Below are 21,163 nucleotides of genomic sequence, written 5' to 3'. Positions count from 1 at the left end.
AAATAATAAAAATTTCTATATAACACAATATACTAGAAACAAAGTATAAAGAAAAAAGGAAACTGAGAAAATATATTTATAGTATATATAACATACAAATGGGAGCTCCTTAATATAAAAAGAGCTCCTAAATATTAATTTGAAAAGACCGCTTGGTCGCAAAGTAGGCAAAGAATATGGAATCTAAATTCACAAAGGGAGAAATACAAATGAATAAGCGATGAGAAGATTCAAACGTTAGGGCTAGTACCAGTCAAAACATTAATTAAATAGTAGGATATGCCTACCATATTGGCAAGATCTCAAAATATTGCCAAACTTCAGGCTTGGCACGAGTGTGGGAAGACAGGTGCTGATGTACACTGTTCAAAGGTTTGGTTATAGATTGCCACTTCAGAAGCAGCAGCTTAAATGGCTATGGTGGATCTGTTGTGAGTTGTGGCTTGATGTGTTTGCCCATCACAGTTATGCTGACTATAGTGTTATTGTATTAAATACTTATAACTGTTACTGTGAAATTTTTTTTGGCCCTCACCCGAGGATATTTTTTCCATTGATTTTTTTTTTCTAGAAAAAGTGGAGGGAGGGGTGAGAGAGAGAAACAAAGAGAGAGGAACACTGATTTGAGAGAGGCATTGATTGGTTGCCTCCCTCTTGTAACCCTACCAGGGCAGGAATCGAACCGCTGTGCACTGGCCAACACTCTAACCATTGAGCACACCAGCCAGGGCTGTGTGATCTTATTTTTTAAAAATACCAGCTCATATTTATAAATAAGTTTTTGTGGCTGTTTTTATGGTATAATGTATGATTTTCTCCATCTTATCTGGAAAGATTTAGATATGATTTTTGTTTATTTGTCTTGATTTTAATATATGTGTATCTTCTTAAATGTATATATTTGTTTTATCTATATTTGTGTAATCTGAATATAACTATGCAGTTATTTTCTTCTGGTTATATAGTATGCATCTCACTTTGCTTAATTTGGATTGTATTGAGAATTAAGAAATATATTATTAATATATAAAATCTTGATGGACTTAAGTTTTTTTTTTCCTTTAAATTACAGATTAACTGGATCTTCTGGGTTTGTAACAGATGGACCTGGAAATTATAAATATAAAACGAAGTGCACATGGCTCATTGAAGGACAGTAAGTAATAATGGCTAATTGATTTTTTTTTTTTTTAGGATAGAGCTCAGTGTGGCATTGCTTTTCCTACAAGTAAAATTAACAAACTGTAGCATAAAGTACTTAAAATATTTTTATTCGATAATTTCTTATTTTATAAGTAAATTTTATTTTTCTTAATCTTTATTTTTACTTAAAAAAACCTTCTTGTGATGATTTAATGCTGTAGATGAATTGTACACACCAGAATTTTGTATATTTTCAATTGTATTAGTTTAAAAAAATGGAGTATTTTAAGTGATGTGCTTAAAGCATTAGAAAATCATAATATTGTGTCATTTTTATAAATACATATTTTTATTGTGGGGATGAAAGTTAGAATAACTGTTATTGGCCAAACAACTCCTTCTCTTTGCTCCCATGCCTCTCCAGCTGTTACCTTCTTTTTCTTACCTTCAGCAAACCTTTAAAGCAGTGTTTCTCAAACTTTTTGGTTTCAGGACCTCATTACACTCTTAAATTTATAGAATTCTAAATAACTTTTGTTTTTGTGGGTTATATCTATTTTTACCATATTAAAAATTAAAACTAAGAAATACTATTTAATTTAGTTTAAAAACAACTAATAAACCCACTATGCGTTAGCATTAATGGCATATTTTTATGAAAAAAGAAGCCCTGTATTTAAAAAGTTAATAAAAGAATGGCATTGCTTTACATTTTTGTAAATCTCTTCCCTGGATTAATAGAAGACAGCTAGATTATCATTTTTTCTGCATTCACTTTAAAAAAAATACATTTTTATTGATTTCAGAGAGGAAGGGAGAGGGAGAGAGATAGAAACATCAATGGTGAGAGAGAGAATCATTGATTGGCTGCTTCGTGCACATCCCCTGCTCAGAATAGAGTCTGCAACCTGGGCATATGCACTGACCAGGAATTGAACCATGACCTCCTGGTTCTTAGGTAGATGCTCATCCACTGAGTCACGCCAGCCGGGCCTGCATTCACTTTGTTTCAATGTTACGATGGTGAAGTATGTGAAGAAAATTAGGCTTCACTTGAATATGAAGTGGGAAAAAGGAAGGGGTTTTTATAGTGCTTTTAAAGAATTGTGGATGGTAGTCTTTGACAAGTGGTAGTTTCTTAAAAGTAAATTGCAATGTGGAATATGAAACAATGTGAATGAAGTTTAGGAATTTGTTAAATTAAAAGTAATTAGTTTTCTTGTACTTTGAATGGATCTTTAACCTGTGCATGGTTTTATAACATATGTGGTCATTTGGAAAATATTGGCTCACTGAATTATGCAGATATCCCAAATGTTGATATATTTCATTATATAATATTTTTAAAAAATCACATTGGGCTGTGGCCAGGTAGCTCAGGTGGTTAGAGCATTGTCCTGATACCTAAGGTTGCAGATTATATTCCTGGTTAGGGCACATAAAAGAATCAACCAGTGAATGCATAAATGGGTAGAACAATAAAAATCGATGTTTTTCTCTCTCTCAAATCAATTAAAAAATCACATTAATTATATCACCATCAATCTCATCAGAAAGTTTTAAATATTGGGAAGTTGTATCTAGGTGGCAGATATCAATCTTCCAAAGCTTTAATTATTGCTTGAAAGCTTGTATTTTATCTTGGCACCAAATACTGCCAATTGTTTTCTTTGAAGTGACAGTTTTACTTTGTTCATTTTCAAGAAAATATCTACCATATATCCAAGTCTGACTTTCAAGTAAAAATGGTAAATGGTGTTCTAAAAGAAAGGCAACTAGTTCAGCTCACAACTCAAACAATTTCAAAAGTGATTTTCCTTGAAACCATTGTACTTTGTTAGGTAGCAGAAGTGCTTTATGCATACTTCCCACCTTGGCATGCATAATATTAAAAAGATGTGTACTATTAATAAAATTCATAGTTTCTACCATGTAATAAAGCTATGCTTAAATGAAGCTGTCATTTCTTTTTTTCTTTCTGTGAGGGAGTGATGGTGAAGCATAATAGTAATTACTAGTACAGTTTGGTACTACCGTCTTGTTAGATTCCAAGGTGTCAGCAGTTTTACCCACCATCTGCTCTTGTACCATTAGTAAATGCCAACATGATGATAAGGTACATGATAGCTTAGTATTAATTATTATGTACATAGTCTTGACCTTTTGGGCCCCTAAAAGGGTCTCAGGGCCCTTGGTGTTCTGTGGACCACACTTTGAGAACTTGTGCTCTATTGTCTGCCCTTGCCCTTTCTGTCAGTCCACTCCCATCTGGTGTCCTTCTCCACCATTGCTCAGCATGGGATCTCAGTGGTTGTTCCTCCTCAACCTAAGCAAAAAATAATTTCTTCTTCCTCTTATTCCCATATTCAGCCTATCAGTAAGTTCTGTCCATTTTCCTTCTAGAATATCTCCCAAATCCTTCTACATTCTCCTTTTCATATTCATCTCTGAAATTATTATAAAAACCACCACCCTCATCTTCCTCGGCCCCTGTAATAGCCTTGAAATTGGCCTTTTGATTTTTGCTTTTGCCCCTTGCTTACCTCTTCTTATCTCATGAGGTTCCCTCAATTTACTGTTTCAGATATGCTGATTTTCTTCATATTGTTCTTACACATCAACTTCTTTCTTCCTGAGTCTTTAAGACAGTGCTGTTTCCTCTGCGTGAAACATTGTTCCTAAGCTTTTCATATGGCTTATCTCTTGTCATTCTAATCTCCTTCAAAGCTTTCTGGGGTATTTCCCCACCACCTGGTGTACTACCATAACATAATTCCTTCAATTTCTTCACAGTATTTATCACCAGCTGAGTTAACTTATTTATGTATTTACTTAGTTTGCTTAGAGATGTTAGATAGATAAGTGTGAGATAGAGGAAAGTCTAGACTGGAGACATATAATTAGGCATCCGCGGGAACTAGATGATGTTGCTAATACCAAGAGCTGTTTGAGCTGAAGCCAAGTTAGAGAGTGAAGGAGTAAGTGGGATATGAGGAAATGGAGAAAACAAAGCTTTCTGTAAAGGTTTTACTCTATTAAGAGGAGAAAGGGATGGGTGGGGTAATAACTAGAAGAAGAGTTGGGATTTGAAGCTTTTTATGTTTTGTTGTTTTTGTAAAATATGTGATACCGAAGGAGATTTAAATGTGGATGTAGAAGTTTCAGATAAGGAAGATGCTAAATATTTGAGAAATGGAAGGAGAAGTAGGTAGGTGTATCTGTTTTGAAAAATGGGAATTTGAGGGATTTTTGTCTTGGTGCAGAGAAGTGGGTGGGACTGAATGGCTTGAAATAGTAATTGAGAGGACCAGTTGTGGAGAGGGAGAGAGAGTTAGTAACAGGACTGCTGGCAGAATTGAAGTACCATTTGAAGTTGGTGAGCAGTGACCAATCCTGGAGCCAGCCCTCTCAGTGGTGTGACTTTCTCTGGCACGGATTAGTTTTGTTTGGGTTCAGTCTAAGTCAAAGCAGGTAACTGTTTTCCTCTAGACCATGGCTTTTGCCAAGTAGTTCCATGAAAAGTCAGAGGGGCAGGTGAGTTTAGAGAATTGGCAGGTGTGATTATGAAATGATGTAGTGTGGAGTCTTCGGTTGAATAAGGAAGTGTAGTACTGGAAGGGCTAATGGGTTGGTTCAGAGGCTGTTAATGAATGGCTACTGTGTAGACTATAAGGCCCAAAGAGGCACAGACCATGTCTATTTTGTTTATCAGTGCATGTTTAGTGGTCTCTTGCAGATAGTATATACTAAGTGAATCTTTGACAAATAATGATATACTCTTTAGTATTAATTTCTCCTCTCTGTAAATTAAAAATCTAGGTATATATTTTTCAAATGTTTGATAGTGATAATTATTATAAATTATTTTTGGTTTGTTTTTTTCAGGCCAAATAGAATAATGAGACTCCGTTTCAATCATTTTGCTACAGAGTGTAGTTGGGACCATTTATATGTTTATGATGGGGACTCAATTTATGCACCACTAATTGCTGCCTTTAGGTAAGCTCACTCATATTAGTTGTTAATCATATGATTTCTGAATTCAAACATATGTCCTAGGTTGCATTCTTACTGGACTCACCTTTATTATTCCTTAACACACTATTTCATGGAAATAGTACTATTTCTGGAGGCCTGACTTGGTTTCCTGTAACTATTAGGTAAGTCTTTGGGCAGAGTACTTGACTTCTCTTTTTAATTTCCTGCTCTGTACAGTTGTGATGGTAGTATTGTTCATCTGCTTCTCCTGGTGGTGGTGAAGTTTACATTTTAAAAATGTTTTGTGATTAATATATTGAATAATAATATTTCTGTAAAAAAAATAAATCAGGGATCATGTTAATTTTAATCCTTGCTGTGTTCCTCATTACATAGGCCTTCAGGAGGTATTTGTTAAATTCAAATATAGGGGTGTGTGTGTGTGTGTGTGTGTGTGTGTGTGTATTTATGGGTGAGGGGGATTTTATGGAAGAATACACAGAAAATGGACAGTGGTTATCTGAGGAGAATGAGGAATATACCATTTATGTATTATAATATTTTTTCAATAATTGTATTCTATATTGTTAAAATAGCTTAACACCCAATATATGGCATGTTCTAATTTGTTTTGGCATTTTAGTTTTTATTAACAATAACTGGCTGTGTTGTTATCTTTTTGACCACATAGGAATTGAAAACCATCCTATTTTTCTTCCTTTAACTTGATAGAAGATTTATAAAATAATATATTTTTAAAATACACATCTCCTTAGGAAGTCATATTTGTCAGTTTTTCATCTACAACTCACTTTCTGGATTCCCCACCCCCTATAAGTATTTTATTTCCTTGACTTTAAATAGAAATCAATTCAACAAATATTTTTTTGTATTCCTCACATGGGACTAGTCTCATGTGGGTGAGGAAGTAACAGAGTAAATAGTACAAGAGTTGCCAAGGACACAGGAGACCAGGGGACTAATGTGCCCTTGTATTTCTCCCCTCCCTTTGGCTTAGAAATCTCTCTAACATATCTTTGAACTAAGAACCAGTTTCTAAGATTCACTTTCGAGGCCAAAGATCAGGGTGGATAGGCCATGCTAAGAATTAGAATGTCATTTGCTAAGTGTTGAGCATGTATGTCTTTATGCCAGAATTTGAAGCATTCCTTGCATTATAGTAAGAGGCACCACACATTTTAACATAAGCGTAAAAACTACCTATAAATGTTATCATGATAGTACTTGTTGGGGGTTCACTTGATACTGAGTTCATTAATCCAAATATATGGAGTCTTGTAATGTGCTGGGCACTTGTAATCAGCTTGCCATTAGCCTTATGGGAACATCAGCCAAGCAGGTATGCATCATCAGTGCTGTGCTTCACCTGGACTGGGTATTTGATGAGCAGACATGTGAATCAACAGCAGTATATAAATAAGCAGAAGGCTGTAATTGTTCTAATTGATGACTTTTGAGAAGAGCCAAAGTATATGTACAGAAAACAGGAGAAATTTTAGGTTTCTATAAAAAAAAAAGTTGGTTAACTGATAGTATAGATTAATCCATTGATTGTGTTAAAATTTAACCTATGGCATAGTATTAGAATATAAATTTTCTAGAATTATAGGGAGAAAATACAGGTTTGAAAATTGAAATTTACCTGAAACACAAAACCTCTAAACCACTGATAAACAGAACAATTTGGAAACCCTGTCACAAGATGGGGAGCTGAGAAATGCTGTTGGGTTTGGAGGACTTGGATAGAGGAATCAACCCAGTGGTAATGTGCTGGGGGCCTAGAGTGGAGAGAGCCTGGCAGCAGCTAGGTCAGCCAATAAAGAAGAAAACCACACAGGATTCAGAAGATGTGGACTTTCAATCTGAATTCTGTTCTGTAGTCTTCAGTTTTTAAAACCTAAGATGCAGGTGTTGTATGGTGTTTTCTCTGGGTGTATTGCAAATTATGAAGCAAAGAGGCCAGTGTGGCTAGGGTCAAGTGAATAAGGGAAGAGAATAATGGTTGAGATTTTTGTTCATTGGGTGGTGGTGATGTGTGTGGAACAGACTGCATAGGACCTGGTAAGGATTTAGGCTTTTAAAGAATGAGGTGGCAGTGTTGGTGGTGGTGACAGTACCTCAATAATTAAAGATATTGAGCATATGAAGCTATGCAATAGGCAGGTAAACATAGGAAAAATGGTTAACATTGGAAGTGTAAAAGAAACTCAGAATCTAAATTTAAAAATCACTTTTTACTTATTAGTGAAGCTAAAATAGGACTAGTAATCTTACTTGGTGGGGTGAGGTGGGATTGACTCTTCATTCTTTATTGATGGGACTTCAAGTTGGCATGTCTCTTCTGGAAAGCAAGTTGGTATTATGAGTCAGGAACCTTAAAGCCATCATTTAGAACCTTGACATAATTCTTTCCCTCTCCAGGCACCCAATGAATATTTTTGTGTGCTGGACTGAGATACCATAAGTTCTGAAGGAACTTTTAGTGATGTGGGAAATGCTTATGGTATATTACTGGTAAAATAAACTATAAAATGTAATCTGGTATCAATTAGGCAAAGAAAATACATCAGGATGTATTTGGAATTATGTGTTTGTTTATCAAGCTTACTTATTTATATTTTTACTTTTCATATCTTTTGCTAGTATTTGACATTCATCAACTCATGAAGTTTGTTACTTTCTGTGATTATTAGAGGTTTACTCAGTTTTTCAAAGAAGCATTATAAAAATGTTTATTAAAAGAAAGAATAATAGGGCCATTGATTTCAAATCCTAATAGAAATATAACCCAGAATAAAGGAGAATCTAGCAAAAGATTCAGATCTATTCCCCAGAGAAACCAGAATAGGGTTGTATCATGCATTTATCACAGGAAGTAGTGGTTTTTGAAATTATAAGGATGAATTTCAGCTCTGAGTTTGTGTTTGCCACCACGTGATGTGTCTGTGATTGTGTTTCTCTTGATAAGAAATGTATTTTCATTTCAGTGGCCTGATTGTTCCTGAAAGAGACGGCAATGAGACTGTCCCTGAGGTTGTTGCCACATCAGGTTATGCCCTGCTGCATTTTTTTAGTGATGCTGCTTATAATTTGACTGGATTTAATATCACTTACAAGTAAGATATTTAAGTCTAATATTTGTAGTTTTATTCAAAAGACTATATACTTTGTTTTAACAATAATAATGACTAACATATATTGAGGGCTTATCGTGTGACAGGCATTGCGGTAAGCAGTTTGAATGTATTTTCTCATTTAAAGTTTTTTTAAAACTCAGTGAAATATGGGCACTGTTTTTCTACTTGTTTTATAATTGAAGAAACTAGTGGGAAACAATACATTGTTAAAGTGCTTGAAACACAGTTTCAACCTAGATCTTTCTGCTATTGAGCTTCTCCTGGAAGAGAGGAGCATTTTCCTGCTAATGGATTAAAACATAGAGGTTTTTTGCTAAGTACGATTTAACAAATAGTAGTAGTTTCATGTACTCAGTGGTTGGACCATTGATGACAACTTAGTTGAGGTTACAGAAGAAATGTAGACAGACAGACTTTAGCAGCTTTTGGAATTTGTTGTGATACGGAGAGAGGCTAATTTGGTTGTTGCTAATCCTCACCTGAGGATATTTTTTCCATTGCTTTTCAGAGAGAGTGGAAGGGAGGGAGGAAGTGGGGACGGGGGGGGCGGGCGGGGGGGGAGAATGTCACTGTAAGAGAGACACATCGATTGACTGCCTCCTGCTCATGCCCCAACTGGGGGGCAGGGAGCGAACCCACAACCCAGGTACATGCCCTTGACCAGGAATCGAACGTATGACCCTTCGGTGCGTAGTCTGGTGCTCTAACCACTGAGAAACCATGGCCAGGGCTAGAGAAGCTTTTGTCTTTTCTATTTTCCTCTTAAGAAATGCCCCCCAATTAAATGAACCTCAGTAAAGGAAGCAAATTCCACTAACGGGGGGGCTGCTCTCTCTGTGGAGTAGCCCATTCTCTGTCTCACTGCTTCACTAATAAACCCACTTTCACTTCAAACTGAAAAAAAAAAAAAGGGAGAAACCATGGCCAGGGCTAGAGAAGCTTTTGTCTTTTCTATTTTCCTCTTAAGAAATGCCCCCCAATTAAATGAACCTCAGTAAAGGAAGCAAATTCCACTAACGGGGGGGCTGCTCTCTCTGTGGAGTAGCCCATTCTCTGTCTCACTGCTTCACTAATAAACCCACTTTCACTTCAAACTGAAAAAAAAAAAAAAGAAGAAGAAATGTTTCTTTTCATAAGTAGTTAAATAGGCTAGTGGCTTGTGATAAAGAACTTCTGTGGCCCTCAAAGCCTAAAATACTATTTGGCCTCTTACAAAATAAGTTTACCTGCTCCTGCCATAGGCAGTGATCTCTACTTGTACCTTTATATTGGGTTCTTTTTCTGCCTATTTTCTCATGATCTCAGTATTCATTCAGGCTGATTTGAAGCCATCTCTATCTTGATTTGTATGGTGATTCAGTCTTTCAGGTGCCCAGGGTGTGTGACTTGGCAGCCTAGGCGGCTTATCACACACAGTACTAGCAAGGTGATTTTTAGTGACACAGGTAGGCATAAAAGCTGGGTTGAGGGGAGATGCTGATAGGTTGGTTGAGTACATATGAGATGTCTAAACAGGACATTGATATTGGAATCTAGGACTCAGACAGTGACTTACTGGCCTATGGGGCATTTGAACATTGACTGACTGGTCTATGGGGCATGTGGACAGTGACTGGCCTATGGGGCGTGTGCACGGTGAGGAGAGGGATAGTAGAGGCAGCTAAGGGGCATGGGAATGCTGGTGGGCTTTGTTGTCACAGAAGCCCAGAGAAGAAAGTGTCAGGAAGGAGGAAGCTGACAGCTATGAGGTTTAGTAAGCAAAGGAGGCTTCAGGTCACCCTAGCTGGGGAGGGTGGAGTCGGGAGCCTAGTAGGAATGGAAGATTAGAAAGTCATGGCATTGAGAGTGGGAAACTGGTGAATTTCTTCTCTGAAGGGGAGGGGGTAGAAGGGAGATGTGAGTTTAGGCTAGGGCTTCTCAAACTTCACATGCACAGGAATCTTCTGTAGGACTTGTTAAAGCACAAATTTCTGGGCCCTACCCAGAGATTGTAGTTCAGCAGAGCGGGGCCTGAGAATCTGTGTTTCTAAATACCTCCTGGGTGATGCTGCTGCCACCTGCAACAATCTGGGCAATAATCTTTAACACATTTTGTAAACTTTCAGAGACTATCCAGAGGGAGATATATATATGTGTATATATATATACACATACATACATACCATGAGGATGATGGTGCATTGTTGCAGTTTGTCTTATCCTTTTCTTTTCCAAACCTGCAACATGCATTTGGTAATTTTGTAATGCTCATCATTTGTGGGCTACCAAGAATAGGGTAGTCATTCCATCCTTGCGAAGCTAAGCCTGGACATTTTGCAAGAATTTCTTCTCTCTTTGTAAGTTCTTTCACTTATCTCTTAAGAGAATCCAGCAAGGTCAATTTGATTTTGTTACTTACCCAAGCTATGCTTTGTTGGGTGACCCTGTTTAGGCTGAATGGTAAGTACTGCAGCCGTGCTTGTGAATGAACTGGAAAGACAGTGACGTTCTTAAACCTTGTGTAGGAGGAAGTTCTCCTAAATTATTACATGTGTTGCTTTGTTTTGATTTAACTTTTTCTCACTGTTTTTATAGTTTTGACATGTGTCCGAATAATTGCTCAGGCCGAGGAGAATGTAAGATCAGCAATAGCAGCAACACTGCTCAGTGTGAATGTTCTGAAAACTGGAAAGGTGAAGCATGTGACATTCCTCACTGTGTAAATAACTGTGGTTTTCCTTATCGAGGCATCTGCAATTCCAGTGATGTCAGAGGATGTTTCTGCTTCTCAGAGTGGCAGGGTAGGTGCTTTTTTCACTTTTCTTCCAACTTACAGTATATTTCTAGTTTAATAACTTATAATTGACTTTATCCCTAGTATCTCTATCTTCTCTGTTGTTCAAATATCAGGTAGTGTTTAGATTTTCACATCTCTTTATTGAGCTTCTTACAAATCTTTGAAATTCATAGATGTGTGGTTGTAGTCTCTTTAGAATTGGGGAGGAGTTTGAAATTCTTTGCAATTCATTCATGAAAGTTGGAGAACTTGGCCTCAGCCATAAGACGACATAGCAGAGAACCAAGCTGGGGGATGGGACAATAATAATGTCTCATCAGAAACTTTCAATATATAGTAAAAGTCTAAAGTAGTCAGCTAATGGATTTATCTGTAGATAAAAATTATTAAAGAAGCTTTAGCTGATACTGATTTAGTGATTTTCTTTATACATTTATCCCTTCGTCAGACCACTTTTATTGTGAAAGGAAATGTGCTTTTATAAATGTCTTATTTGTTCAATTTGGCGAAATCAAGGAGGTAAATAACTGATGGTGCAGCAGAAGCCAAACGTTCCAAGAATGGAGCTTCTTGATTTTCTAGGAAATGGGAAGCTTGTACTATTATACCTGGGACTAGTCTTTACATTTTAGCCCTAAAGTTTTGTTTTTTTCCCATTTGCACTAATAACCCCTTTGTCCTCTTTCCTCCAAGGGCTGTTGAAGCAAGTATTTTATTACTAAAAAATCCTAACCTGTATATGGTCAGGTCATCATTAAAACGTATTTGATGTTGAATTTTATGAGAGATACTGTTGGTCTCTAGCTTTGAGTAAATGAAAAGCACAAATTAAAGTGATTTGTCTGATATCTAGACGCTAAAGGGCAAGACTGAGTATTCTTTAGATATTTGTTACATTTAGTAGATTAAAACTTGAAATGCAGTCATTTTAAAGCTGCATTTTGTGAAGCTAATTTATTATGTTTTCTTAGGTCCTGGATGTTCAATTCCTGTACCAGCTAACCAGTCATTTTGGACTCAAGAGGAATATTCTAACCCAAGGCTCCCCAGAGCCTCTCACAAAGCTGTGGTCAATGGAAATACAATGTGGATTGTTGGCGGATATATGTTTAACCACTCAGATTACAGCATGGTTCTAGCGTAAGTTGTTTTAACACTTTTGCAAAAAAATTAATTTTCCATTTTAAAAATTTATAAAATAAAAGGAAAAGAAATCATCAGTAATTCTATTATCTGGTGGAAAATCTCTGTTAATATTTTGGTAGTAGTATCCCAGACTTTTTTTGACATATCCTTAGTTTTTGAAATTGGGAGCCACAAAGAATTTATTGTAATAAGCAATAATTCATCTTTTCCAGATACTGTATCTCGTGCTTTGCTTTAGGTACATATAGTAGGTTCTTTTTAATAGGGGATTACTTTATCTCTTCATTTAATTAACAACATATCTATAGATCAAATGGTTTGAATTTATAGTTTACCAGTGGAAATTAGGCCACTGTGTAGTACTTCCCAGCCTTCAAGGTCTTTTTACTGGTCTCATGCCATTTATCCTGAAAGGAGGATATATATTGTCATGGTGGAATTAGCTATAGAGATTGACTTTTGGGAGAAATCTATCAGCGCTTAACTCACTGCTGATTTTGTGCCCTCGCAGTGTTTTCTAGGCATTTTCTATTAATGAAGGTTGTGAAAAACTAGCATCTGTTCTTTAAGGGGTTCTGGGAATATGGCAGTGGTGGCATAGTTTATGATTTCCCCCAAAATGTATCATTAAATACGCAGAACAGCTAGGAAACATGCAAAAACACATGGGTTACATTGATAACAAGACTTGGTTAGAGGTATGCATCTACATCAAGCATGTCAAATTCAAAGGCTAACATGGGCCAAATAAACAAGGTTTAAGTTTTTGTGGGCTGCAGAAAGACAGAAGCTTCAATTTTCATAGAAACGTAGGTTTATTTATATAGAGACATGTTGAATATAAAGGGCTGAAATAAATGAGTAATCATTAACATAAAATAATAGAACATTTTAATAAAAATTAATATTTTCTTGAACATTAATTTACCAGACACTGAATAACTGCACAAATTAATGACCGTAACACAAATAAACCTATATATTTCTTGTTCTCCAAACTCAAAATATTTCCTGTTGCGCACACCAAACAAGTCAGTCCAAGACTAGTGATGTGGCAATCAGCTGCTAAAATATTTGCTACCAGTATTAGTGGAGAGAAATGGTGCGCCTGCCCGTAAGGCACATAAGGGAAATTAATGCAACACGATTATAGTCATCAGTCATTAGCGAACATTGTAGTTCATTATTAATAGTTATATATAACAGAATATTGTAAAAATTAAGTTACGAAATTTTTATTAAAATGTTTCTTACACACTTATATTGGCTGGGCCCCAAAAATATTTGTTGTGGGCCCGCGAGTTTGACATGCTTGATCTATGCAGATGGGTAGAACTAAACCACTGACAGCTGCAAGACTTGTATGTATCAGTATCTGTGCATGAGTAAGCAAAGGGGAGCAATGAGTCCACTGGCTTGAATAGTAGGTGTAAATGTGTTTACAGAAGCCAAGTAGTCCTTCTCAGAAAACACCTTGCATGGTCAGAACTCCACAAAAGTCTTGCAGCGTTATGCAGTCAGTTTTGTAAAACCATTTTCCTGGATAGTTTTGAGTTATTTTTACCTAAAGTATAATAATGTGGATTTTTTTTTATATAGTGAGAGTAAGATACATAGGGAAAGAAAGGGAGGGTGAGAATGGGGAGTCAGCCAGGGAGAGACAATGAGAATGATTGAGACTTCTAGGCTTCTAAGCAGAAAAGTAAACCACATAAAAGGGGGAGAAATCAGACTTGCCTCTGACTTCTTCATAGTGACATTTAATACCAGCATTCAAAGGAGCAGTATCTGCAAATTTCTGAAGGAAAGAATGGATGGCTCGAGAATATTATACCCAGCCAAGATGTCATTCAGCTGTAAAGCTAGCAAGCAGATACTCTTCTTAAACATGAAAGAATTTAGAGAAAGGAATACATAGGAGCTCAACTAGAAAAGGGCTACTTGACAGTGAAATGCAGCCAATAAAAAATTAAAGATTCAAGAAAGAGAAGTTGTAGTAAGAGGACTGTAAAGAGATTGATCAAGCTAAAATATAGACCTAGTACTAAATAACTGTTGAATTATAGCTATAGAATGGAATATGAATGTTATAACCTGGATAATGTAAAAATTATATAACAAAAATTGGGAGAAGAAATGGCAGGAAATGCGAGTGCTGTTTTCAACTTTCCAAACAGGAAGTGAGTGGATCTTGTCCAAAATTAAATTGTATGTAACTTAAAAATTAAAGTGAATTCGACCTCTAAATTTTTCATGTACTTAAATTGTAAGATATTCAAACAATACATAAAATTATAGGTGGTATTTATGTACTTTTCATATTTAATAACTGTCACCATTTAAATTTGTTTCAGATCATGTATATAATACTTAGGACAAAAGGAAAGGTTTAGAGGAAAATAAAGAATATTAATGCATTTACCACCCAGGTTAGGAAGTAAAACATTGCTAATATAGTTAAAGACCCCTGCATACCCTCCCAAAATCCCAGAGACAATTAGTACCCTGATTTTGTGGTGTCATTTGTTCACATACATATTTTTATACTTGATATATAAACATTGTAGAATTAATAAAGTTTCTGTTTTTAGTCTTTATAGAAATAGTATTCTTGTAGTTTGCCTTTTTAGCTTTACATTGTTTTGAGAGTTATGTTGATAATAGGTTGCTTAAGTATATTTATTTTTGATTCTGTATAATTATTCTATTACATAGATATACTATATTAATCTATTTTCTATTGGTGGATATTTGTTTCCTTTTTTTGTTATTATTTTGTGATAAAACTTTCTTTTTTAAAAATTTATCTTTATTGTTGAAAGTATTTCAGATGTCCCTTTTTTCCTCCCATTTATTTCTTCCCTCCACGCCACACCCATCTCCTCCCCAGACCTTCACTACACTATTGTCTGTGTTCATGGGTTATGCATATATGCATGTAAGTTATTTGGTTAATGTCTATCCACTACCCGCTTCCTTCTGAAATACATTAGTTTGTTGCATGCTTCAGTGTCTCTGGCTCTATTTTGTTCGTCAGGTTTTTTTTGTTCATTAGAATCCACATACTGTGTAAGTGAGATCATGTGATGCTTGTCTTTCTCTGGCTTATTTCACTTAGCATAATACTGTCCAGGTCCCTCCATGCTTTCTCAAAGGGTAATTGTTTACATATAATAATGGTTTGTATAATTTTAAAAACTTGCATTACTTAGGGAAACTTACAAAAAATAAACTTTTAACGTGTAACAGTAGCATTTGTTTTTCCCTTTGATTTTTTCTATTAAATTATATTAAAATTAATAGTATTTATTAAACATATCATCCATAGCATGATCTCCTTTCTATAAATATATATTGTTACTCGATTCTTCTATCTGTATATATGCATACAAAAATGTCTGGAATGATGTTTACTTAATGTTAATGATATTGATTTTTAGGTGATTAAATGTGGGATCATTTTTTAAGGTTTTAACTCTATATTTTTGCATTTGTTACACCTTTTTCAAATTTTTATTTATTGATTTTAGAGAAACAGGAAGGAGAGGAAGGGAAGGATTGAGAGAGGTAGGGACGGAGGGAGGGAGAGAAGGAAGGAAAGAAAAGAAAGAGAAAGGGAAGGAGGGAGGGAGGGAAGGAGAGAGGAAGGAAGGCAGGAAGGCAGGAAGGAAGGAAAGAAGGAAGGAGGAAGGAAGATAGATTTTTGACTGGGGATCGAACCATCAGCCTTGGCATATTGAGATGATGCTTTAACCAACTGAGCAACCCAGCCAGGGCCATTGGTTACATTCTTCATAATGAATATTGTGATTTTAATAAAAACCAGTAGAGTGGTATTTTTCTCGAAGACAAACTAAAAGTGACTATTCTAAGATATTGAATGTGACTAAGCTACAAAGCACGAGTATAGATGATTTATCTTTTTGGTCGTTTTTTGGTATAAAATGTATTCATACTATAATTGAAATACTATAATGATATAGCTTTCTTAAAATATAAATTTAAAAAATCAATTAGGTAAAGAAAAGGTAGTTAGGAATTTTCTCTTATTTAATTACTAGAGGCCCGGTGCATGGATTTGTGCACCGGTGGTGTCCCTCAGCCTGGCCTGTGCCCTCTCGCAATCAGGACCCCTCAGGGGATGTCGGACTGCCAGTTTCGGTGGGCCAAAACCGGCAGTCTTACATCCTCTGAGGGGTATAGTAGTGCGTGAAGCGGTCCGCCTTCTGCTGCCACTCAGTAGCACTGCCATGGAGGCGGGAAAGGTGAGCCCGGCGTCTGGTGCCTGTTGGCCTGTTGGTCAGCTGAGCGGTGCTCCCGCTGTGGGAGTGCACTGACCACCAGGGGGCAGTTCCTGTGTTGAGCGTCTGCCCCCTGGTGGTCAGTGCGCGTCATAATAACCAGTCAACTGGTTGCTTAGGGTTTAATATATATAGATAGATCATTCCCCTTTGAGTACCTATCTTTAATTTCACATGATTAAATAAAAGATGGGTTATGGTAATAAAAGTTTAAGTTCCTTGAGTATAATGCCATCTTCAAGTTATTTAGACTGTGTGTAGAAGAGGATTTCAGGAATCATTAGAAACTTCCAATAGATTTCTTTCGTTCTTGTCCCAGGGCTATGCAGACCAGCCCTCCTTCCTGAGTTCTCATTAATATAATGGCTCAGATATGAGGTTTGTTCACCCAGGTGCCTATTCATATGCATGTCAGATGTAACGAGCATCTCCAAGCTAGATTCTATCACAAATAAAAGAGTACAAGATATTCTGTTCTGTCATTTGAGTGAAAATATGATCTGTTTGTTTTGTAGGTATGACCTTGCTTCTAGGGAGTGGCTTGCACTGAACCGTTCTGTGAACAATGTGGTTATTAGATATGGCCATTCCTTAGCATTATACAAGGTAAAATGTCTCCACTCTACTGAGCTAGAAACTCAACTCTTCCATAGTGACTTTTTCATATTATGTGGTTGAAAAGCTATTTAATGTTGTTTCCCCCCCTAACCTTTTGGTTGTGGTAAAATACATATCACATAAAATTTATCATCTTTGCCATTTTTAAGTATAAATTTCAGTGTTATTAAATACATTCATAATGTACAACCATCATCACCATCCATCTCTGTAACTTCATCTAAGAAAACTGAAACTTATGCCCATTAAACACTTAAGTCCTCATTTCTTCCTCCCCTAGCCCCTGATAAGTACCATTCTGCTTTTTTGTCTCTATGATTTTGACTTTAGTGTCGTTTTTTTAACCGGGGGAAAACTTTCTATTTGGAAAGGTTTATATATATACTGGTATATTAAAATATGTTTTTATTGATTTCAGAGAGGAAGGGAGAAAGAGAGAGAGAGATAGGAACATCAGTGATGAGAGAGAATCATTGATCGGCTGCCTCCTGCACACCCCCTATTGGGGATAGAGCCTGCAACCCGGGCATATGCCCTTGCCTGGAATCAACCCTGGGACCCTTCAGTCCACAGGCCTAAGCTCTATCCACTGAGCCAGACTGGCTAGGGCTGGAGGGGTTTATAATTGGCTAATATACAAGTGGAAGTTAAAGTTGAAACAAATTTAACACAAGAAATTTCAATGGATTAAAATTGTACTAGGATATTATGATTGTGGTACCAGATGGTTAAAAATTAATATAATGTTGATTAGTGTTTATGTTTCTTATATTAGCAAGGTTAGCCAAGAATAGCCACATTGCAATATAACTAAGTAATCATTTTCATTTCCTTGTTTTTGTGGTTTATGGTAGGATGAGGGAACTTTTCAACTTTATTTTTCCAGTCATTTTATCACTGTAAAAGGTTTTGCTTGAGAAAGTCCAAGAAAAGTGGCAAATTAGAGATATAGAATACGATTTATTTCATTTTGTTTCTTTTGCCATCTTTTTCCTAGACATTCACTGAAAGTGGCATTTCACTAACACTTTTTAAGCTAAGAATAATATTGAGGTTTTGAACTGCTCTTTTTCTGTTCTCAGATTTAATCCTTTCGATGTTTTTAGAATTTTGTTCGCATTTTCCCCCCAGGATAAAATTTACATGTACGGAGGGAAAATTGATTCAACGGGGAATGTGACCAATGAGCTGAGGGTGTTTCATATTCACAATGAATCGTGGGTGTTGTTGGCTCCGAAAGCCAAGGAGCAGTATGCAGTGGTTGGGCACTCAGCACACATCGTCACGCTGAAGACGGGCCGGGTGGTCATGTTGGTCATCTTCGGGCACTGCCCTCTCTATGGGTATATTAGCAATATACAGGAATATGACTTGGGTAGGTATATTTTTCCAGTGATTTTTTTTGAATGTCAAATTTAAAACTTCAATTATTATGGCTTTTTAACAAGATTCAACCTAACCTTGGCCTAGTACTTTATCTTGAAATGCAGTTAACATCGATGTATTACTAGTGAAATTCAGATTATGGTGCTGCTATGTAGTATACAGTATATTTGTTACTGTCAGTTGGGCACAGAGTCAAAGACGGCACTAAATGCTTTAGGAACTGAAAATAAAATAAATTAATTAATAAAAGTGATTCAAAACAACACATTCTGAAGAAAAAACATATTTGGTTAGCTCTTTAGAGATTGGTTTAGGGGAGTGTTATTTCCTCTTATTATAAAAATCTTTCCTTTGGTTAAATTTTATTTTATCTGTTGTGATGGAATAGGAGTACCAGCTATAATTTATATTTTGAGAAAGCAGACCCATGAAGTATATCTGTGTATTGACATGGGGAATTAAGTGTTCAATTGAGGGGACTCTGACTCTTAAATTTAATGTAATTCTTTTCCAATATGGCGTATTAGAACATTAAAACATTTAACAAATTGAAGTTTGGCACCTGACTTTATTAGTTTTTATGTGGCCTTTCTTTAAAAATAAAATGATAAAAAAATTATATGTATCAGGTCTCCCAGAATCTCTTCTCTTGTCCTAAGCCAGTGGTCGGCAAACCGCGGCTTGCGAGCCACACGTGGCTCTTTGGCCCCTTGAGTGTGGCTCTCCCACAAAATATCACGTGCGGGCGCGCACGTACAGTGCGATTGAAACTTCGTGGCCCATGCGCAGAAGTCAGTTTTCGGAAAGGTGATGAAACAAGTATACAAGACAAGTGTGGATGGGAGAGTTGGAAGGGGTCGACCTCAGCGAACGTACCTCAATCAGATTGAGGACGTTTTTAGCAAAGGCCAGTTTAGGAGTACCCTAATTAAGTTAATAACGATGTACATACCTATATAGTTTAAGTTTAAAAATTTGGCTCTCAAAAGAAATTTCAATCGTACTGTTGATATTTGGCTCTGTTGACTAATGAGTTTGCCGACCACTGTCCTAAGCTATTTGGTAGTTTTAAGTATTAGAGAAGAGGAGCCTGTAACATTTGCCTTTAACTGTTTTCCAATTTCAGATAAGAATACGTGGAGTATATTACATACCCAGGGTGCCCTTGTCCAAGGGGGTTATGGCCATAGCAGTGTCTATGACCACAGGACCAGAGCAGTCTATGTTCATGGAGGCTACAAGGCTTTCAGCGCCAATAAATACCGGCTCGCAGATGATCTCTACAGATACGATGTGGACACCCAGATGTGGTAGGTGCTTTTTCTTGAGCTTTCGTTTTAAGGTGTGAATTCTGACAATTTCTGGGAAAATGTGCTATATGTTTTTTTAAAACATATTTTTATTGATTTCAGAGAGGAAGGGAGAGGGAGAGAGAGATAGAAACATCAATGATGAGAGAGAATCATTGATCGGCTGCCTCTTGCTCACTCCCTACTGGGGATTGAGCCCCCAACCCAGGCATGTGCCCTTGACTGGAATCAAACCCAGGACCCTTCAGTCCGCAGGCCAATGCTCTATCCACTGAGCCAAACCAGCTAGGGCAATGTGCTGTGTTTTCTTCTTTAGGCCTAGCAGGTAATTCTCTTATGTGTTACAAAGAAATTGGGAAATAAGCAGAAGGTAATAAAGTAGCTAGTATTTATTTTGTTGCATTATTCTATAATCTCATAGTAGGTTGATCAAGAAAATGCTTGGTATTTTTTGAATGGTTTTCAATTTTCAGACACTCGGTACCACTTCCTTTTCACTGTCTCTAAAAATCAATGGCAAAAATATCTTTGGGTGAGGATTAACAAAAAACTAACAAAAGGTTATGTTTGCATTAGTGAATAGGTGATAAGTATTGTAAAAAACTAAACTTGTATTTATTATTTTTAAATCTCAAAAGGACCATTCTTAAGGACAGCCGATTTTTCCGTTACTTGCACACAGCTGTGATAGTGAGTGGAACCATGCTGGTGTTTGGAGGAAACACACACAATGACACATCCATGAGCCATGGCGCCAAATGCTTTTCTTCTGATTTCATGGCTTATGACATTGGTAAGTTTCCCCAAAATTCTTTATCTTCAAGATTCTTTTTGTCTATAAGTAACATTTCAAAGGAAATGGAAAATATCGCTAGTTAAAAATGGTCAGGCCAAAACAAAACAAAAAAAATGGTCAGGCCATTTGAAAGAGGCCTGAACAGTATTTCTATGTTAATTTGACTAATGTTACATCTATTAAAAAACATGACTTCTATATTAAATTCTTTTTGAAATTACTCCTTTAATTAGTTGAATGTTAATTTTTGAGGATGGGTTGGGATAACTGGGCTCTCTGTGCTACAGATGTAGTGTCATGTAGTTGTTGACCACCAGCATTGTGTTAAGTTGGTTCCCTAGATACCAATTTCACATTCTTTTAAAAATTCTAGTGTGGTAATACATTATTCCAGAAGAGGGCAGTATTTATTCATGCAGAATAAATGCTAGCCATTCTTTTGTATAAATATCATCATTGGATGTTCATTTCTGACCCAGCCACTGAGCTTCTACATTGCCCTTGGCCTCATAGCATGGGAGGTAGAGAACTGAGTATACAATATAATTGCA

The 21,163-nt window shown here is 36.4% G+C and overlaps 1 protein-coding gene across 1 annotated transcript in view; it reads left to right on the top strand.

Annotated features, from left to right (window-relative positions):
- Positions 1-411: 411 nt before the first annotated feature.
- ATRN (attractin) overlaps positions 412-21,163 on the top strand; it is a 110,060-nt gene continuing 89,308 nt past the window's right edge. The window contains exons 1-10 of the mRNA XM_005874754.2: positions 412-431; positions 1,073-1,156; positions 5,029-5,142; positions 8,130-8,258; positions 10,854-11,059; positions 12,027-12,195; positions 17,018-17,108; positions 18,252-18,495; positions 19,633-19,816; positions 20,455-20,609. Coding sequence (XP_005874816.1) covers positions 412-431; positions 1,073-1,156; positions 5,029-5,142; positions 8,130-8,258; positions 10,854-11,059; positions 12,027-12,195; positions 17,018-17,108; positions 18,252-18,495; positions 19,633-19,816; positions 20,455-20,609 — 1,396 coding nt within the window. The remainder of the gene's footprint in view (positions 432-1,072; positions 1,157-5,028; positions 5,143-8,129; positions 8,259-10,853; positions 11,060-12,026; positions 12,196-17,017; positions 17,109-18,251; positions 18,496-19,632; positions 19,817-20,454; positions 20,610-21,163) is intronic.

Source organism: Myotis brandtii, unplaced genomic scaffold, assembly GCF_000412655.1.
Source record: "Myotis brandtii unplaced genomic scaffold, ASM41265v1 scaffold45, whole genome shotgun sequence".
In the NCBI taxonomy this organism is placed as follows: domain Eukaryota; kingdom Metazoa; phylum Chordata; class Mammalia; order Chiroptera; family Vespertilionidae; genus Myotis; species Myotis brandtii.
Note: the sequence above shows the minus strand (reverse complement) of the source record. Positions and strands in the feature narration are given on the sequence as shown.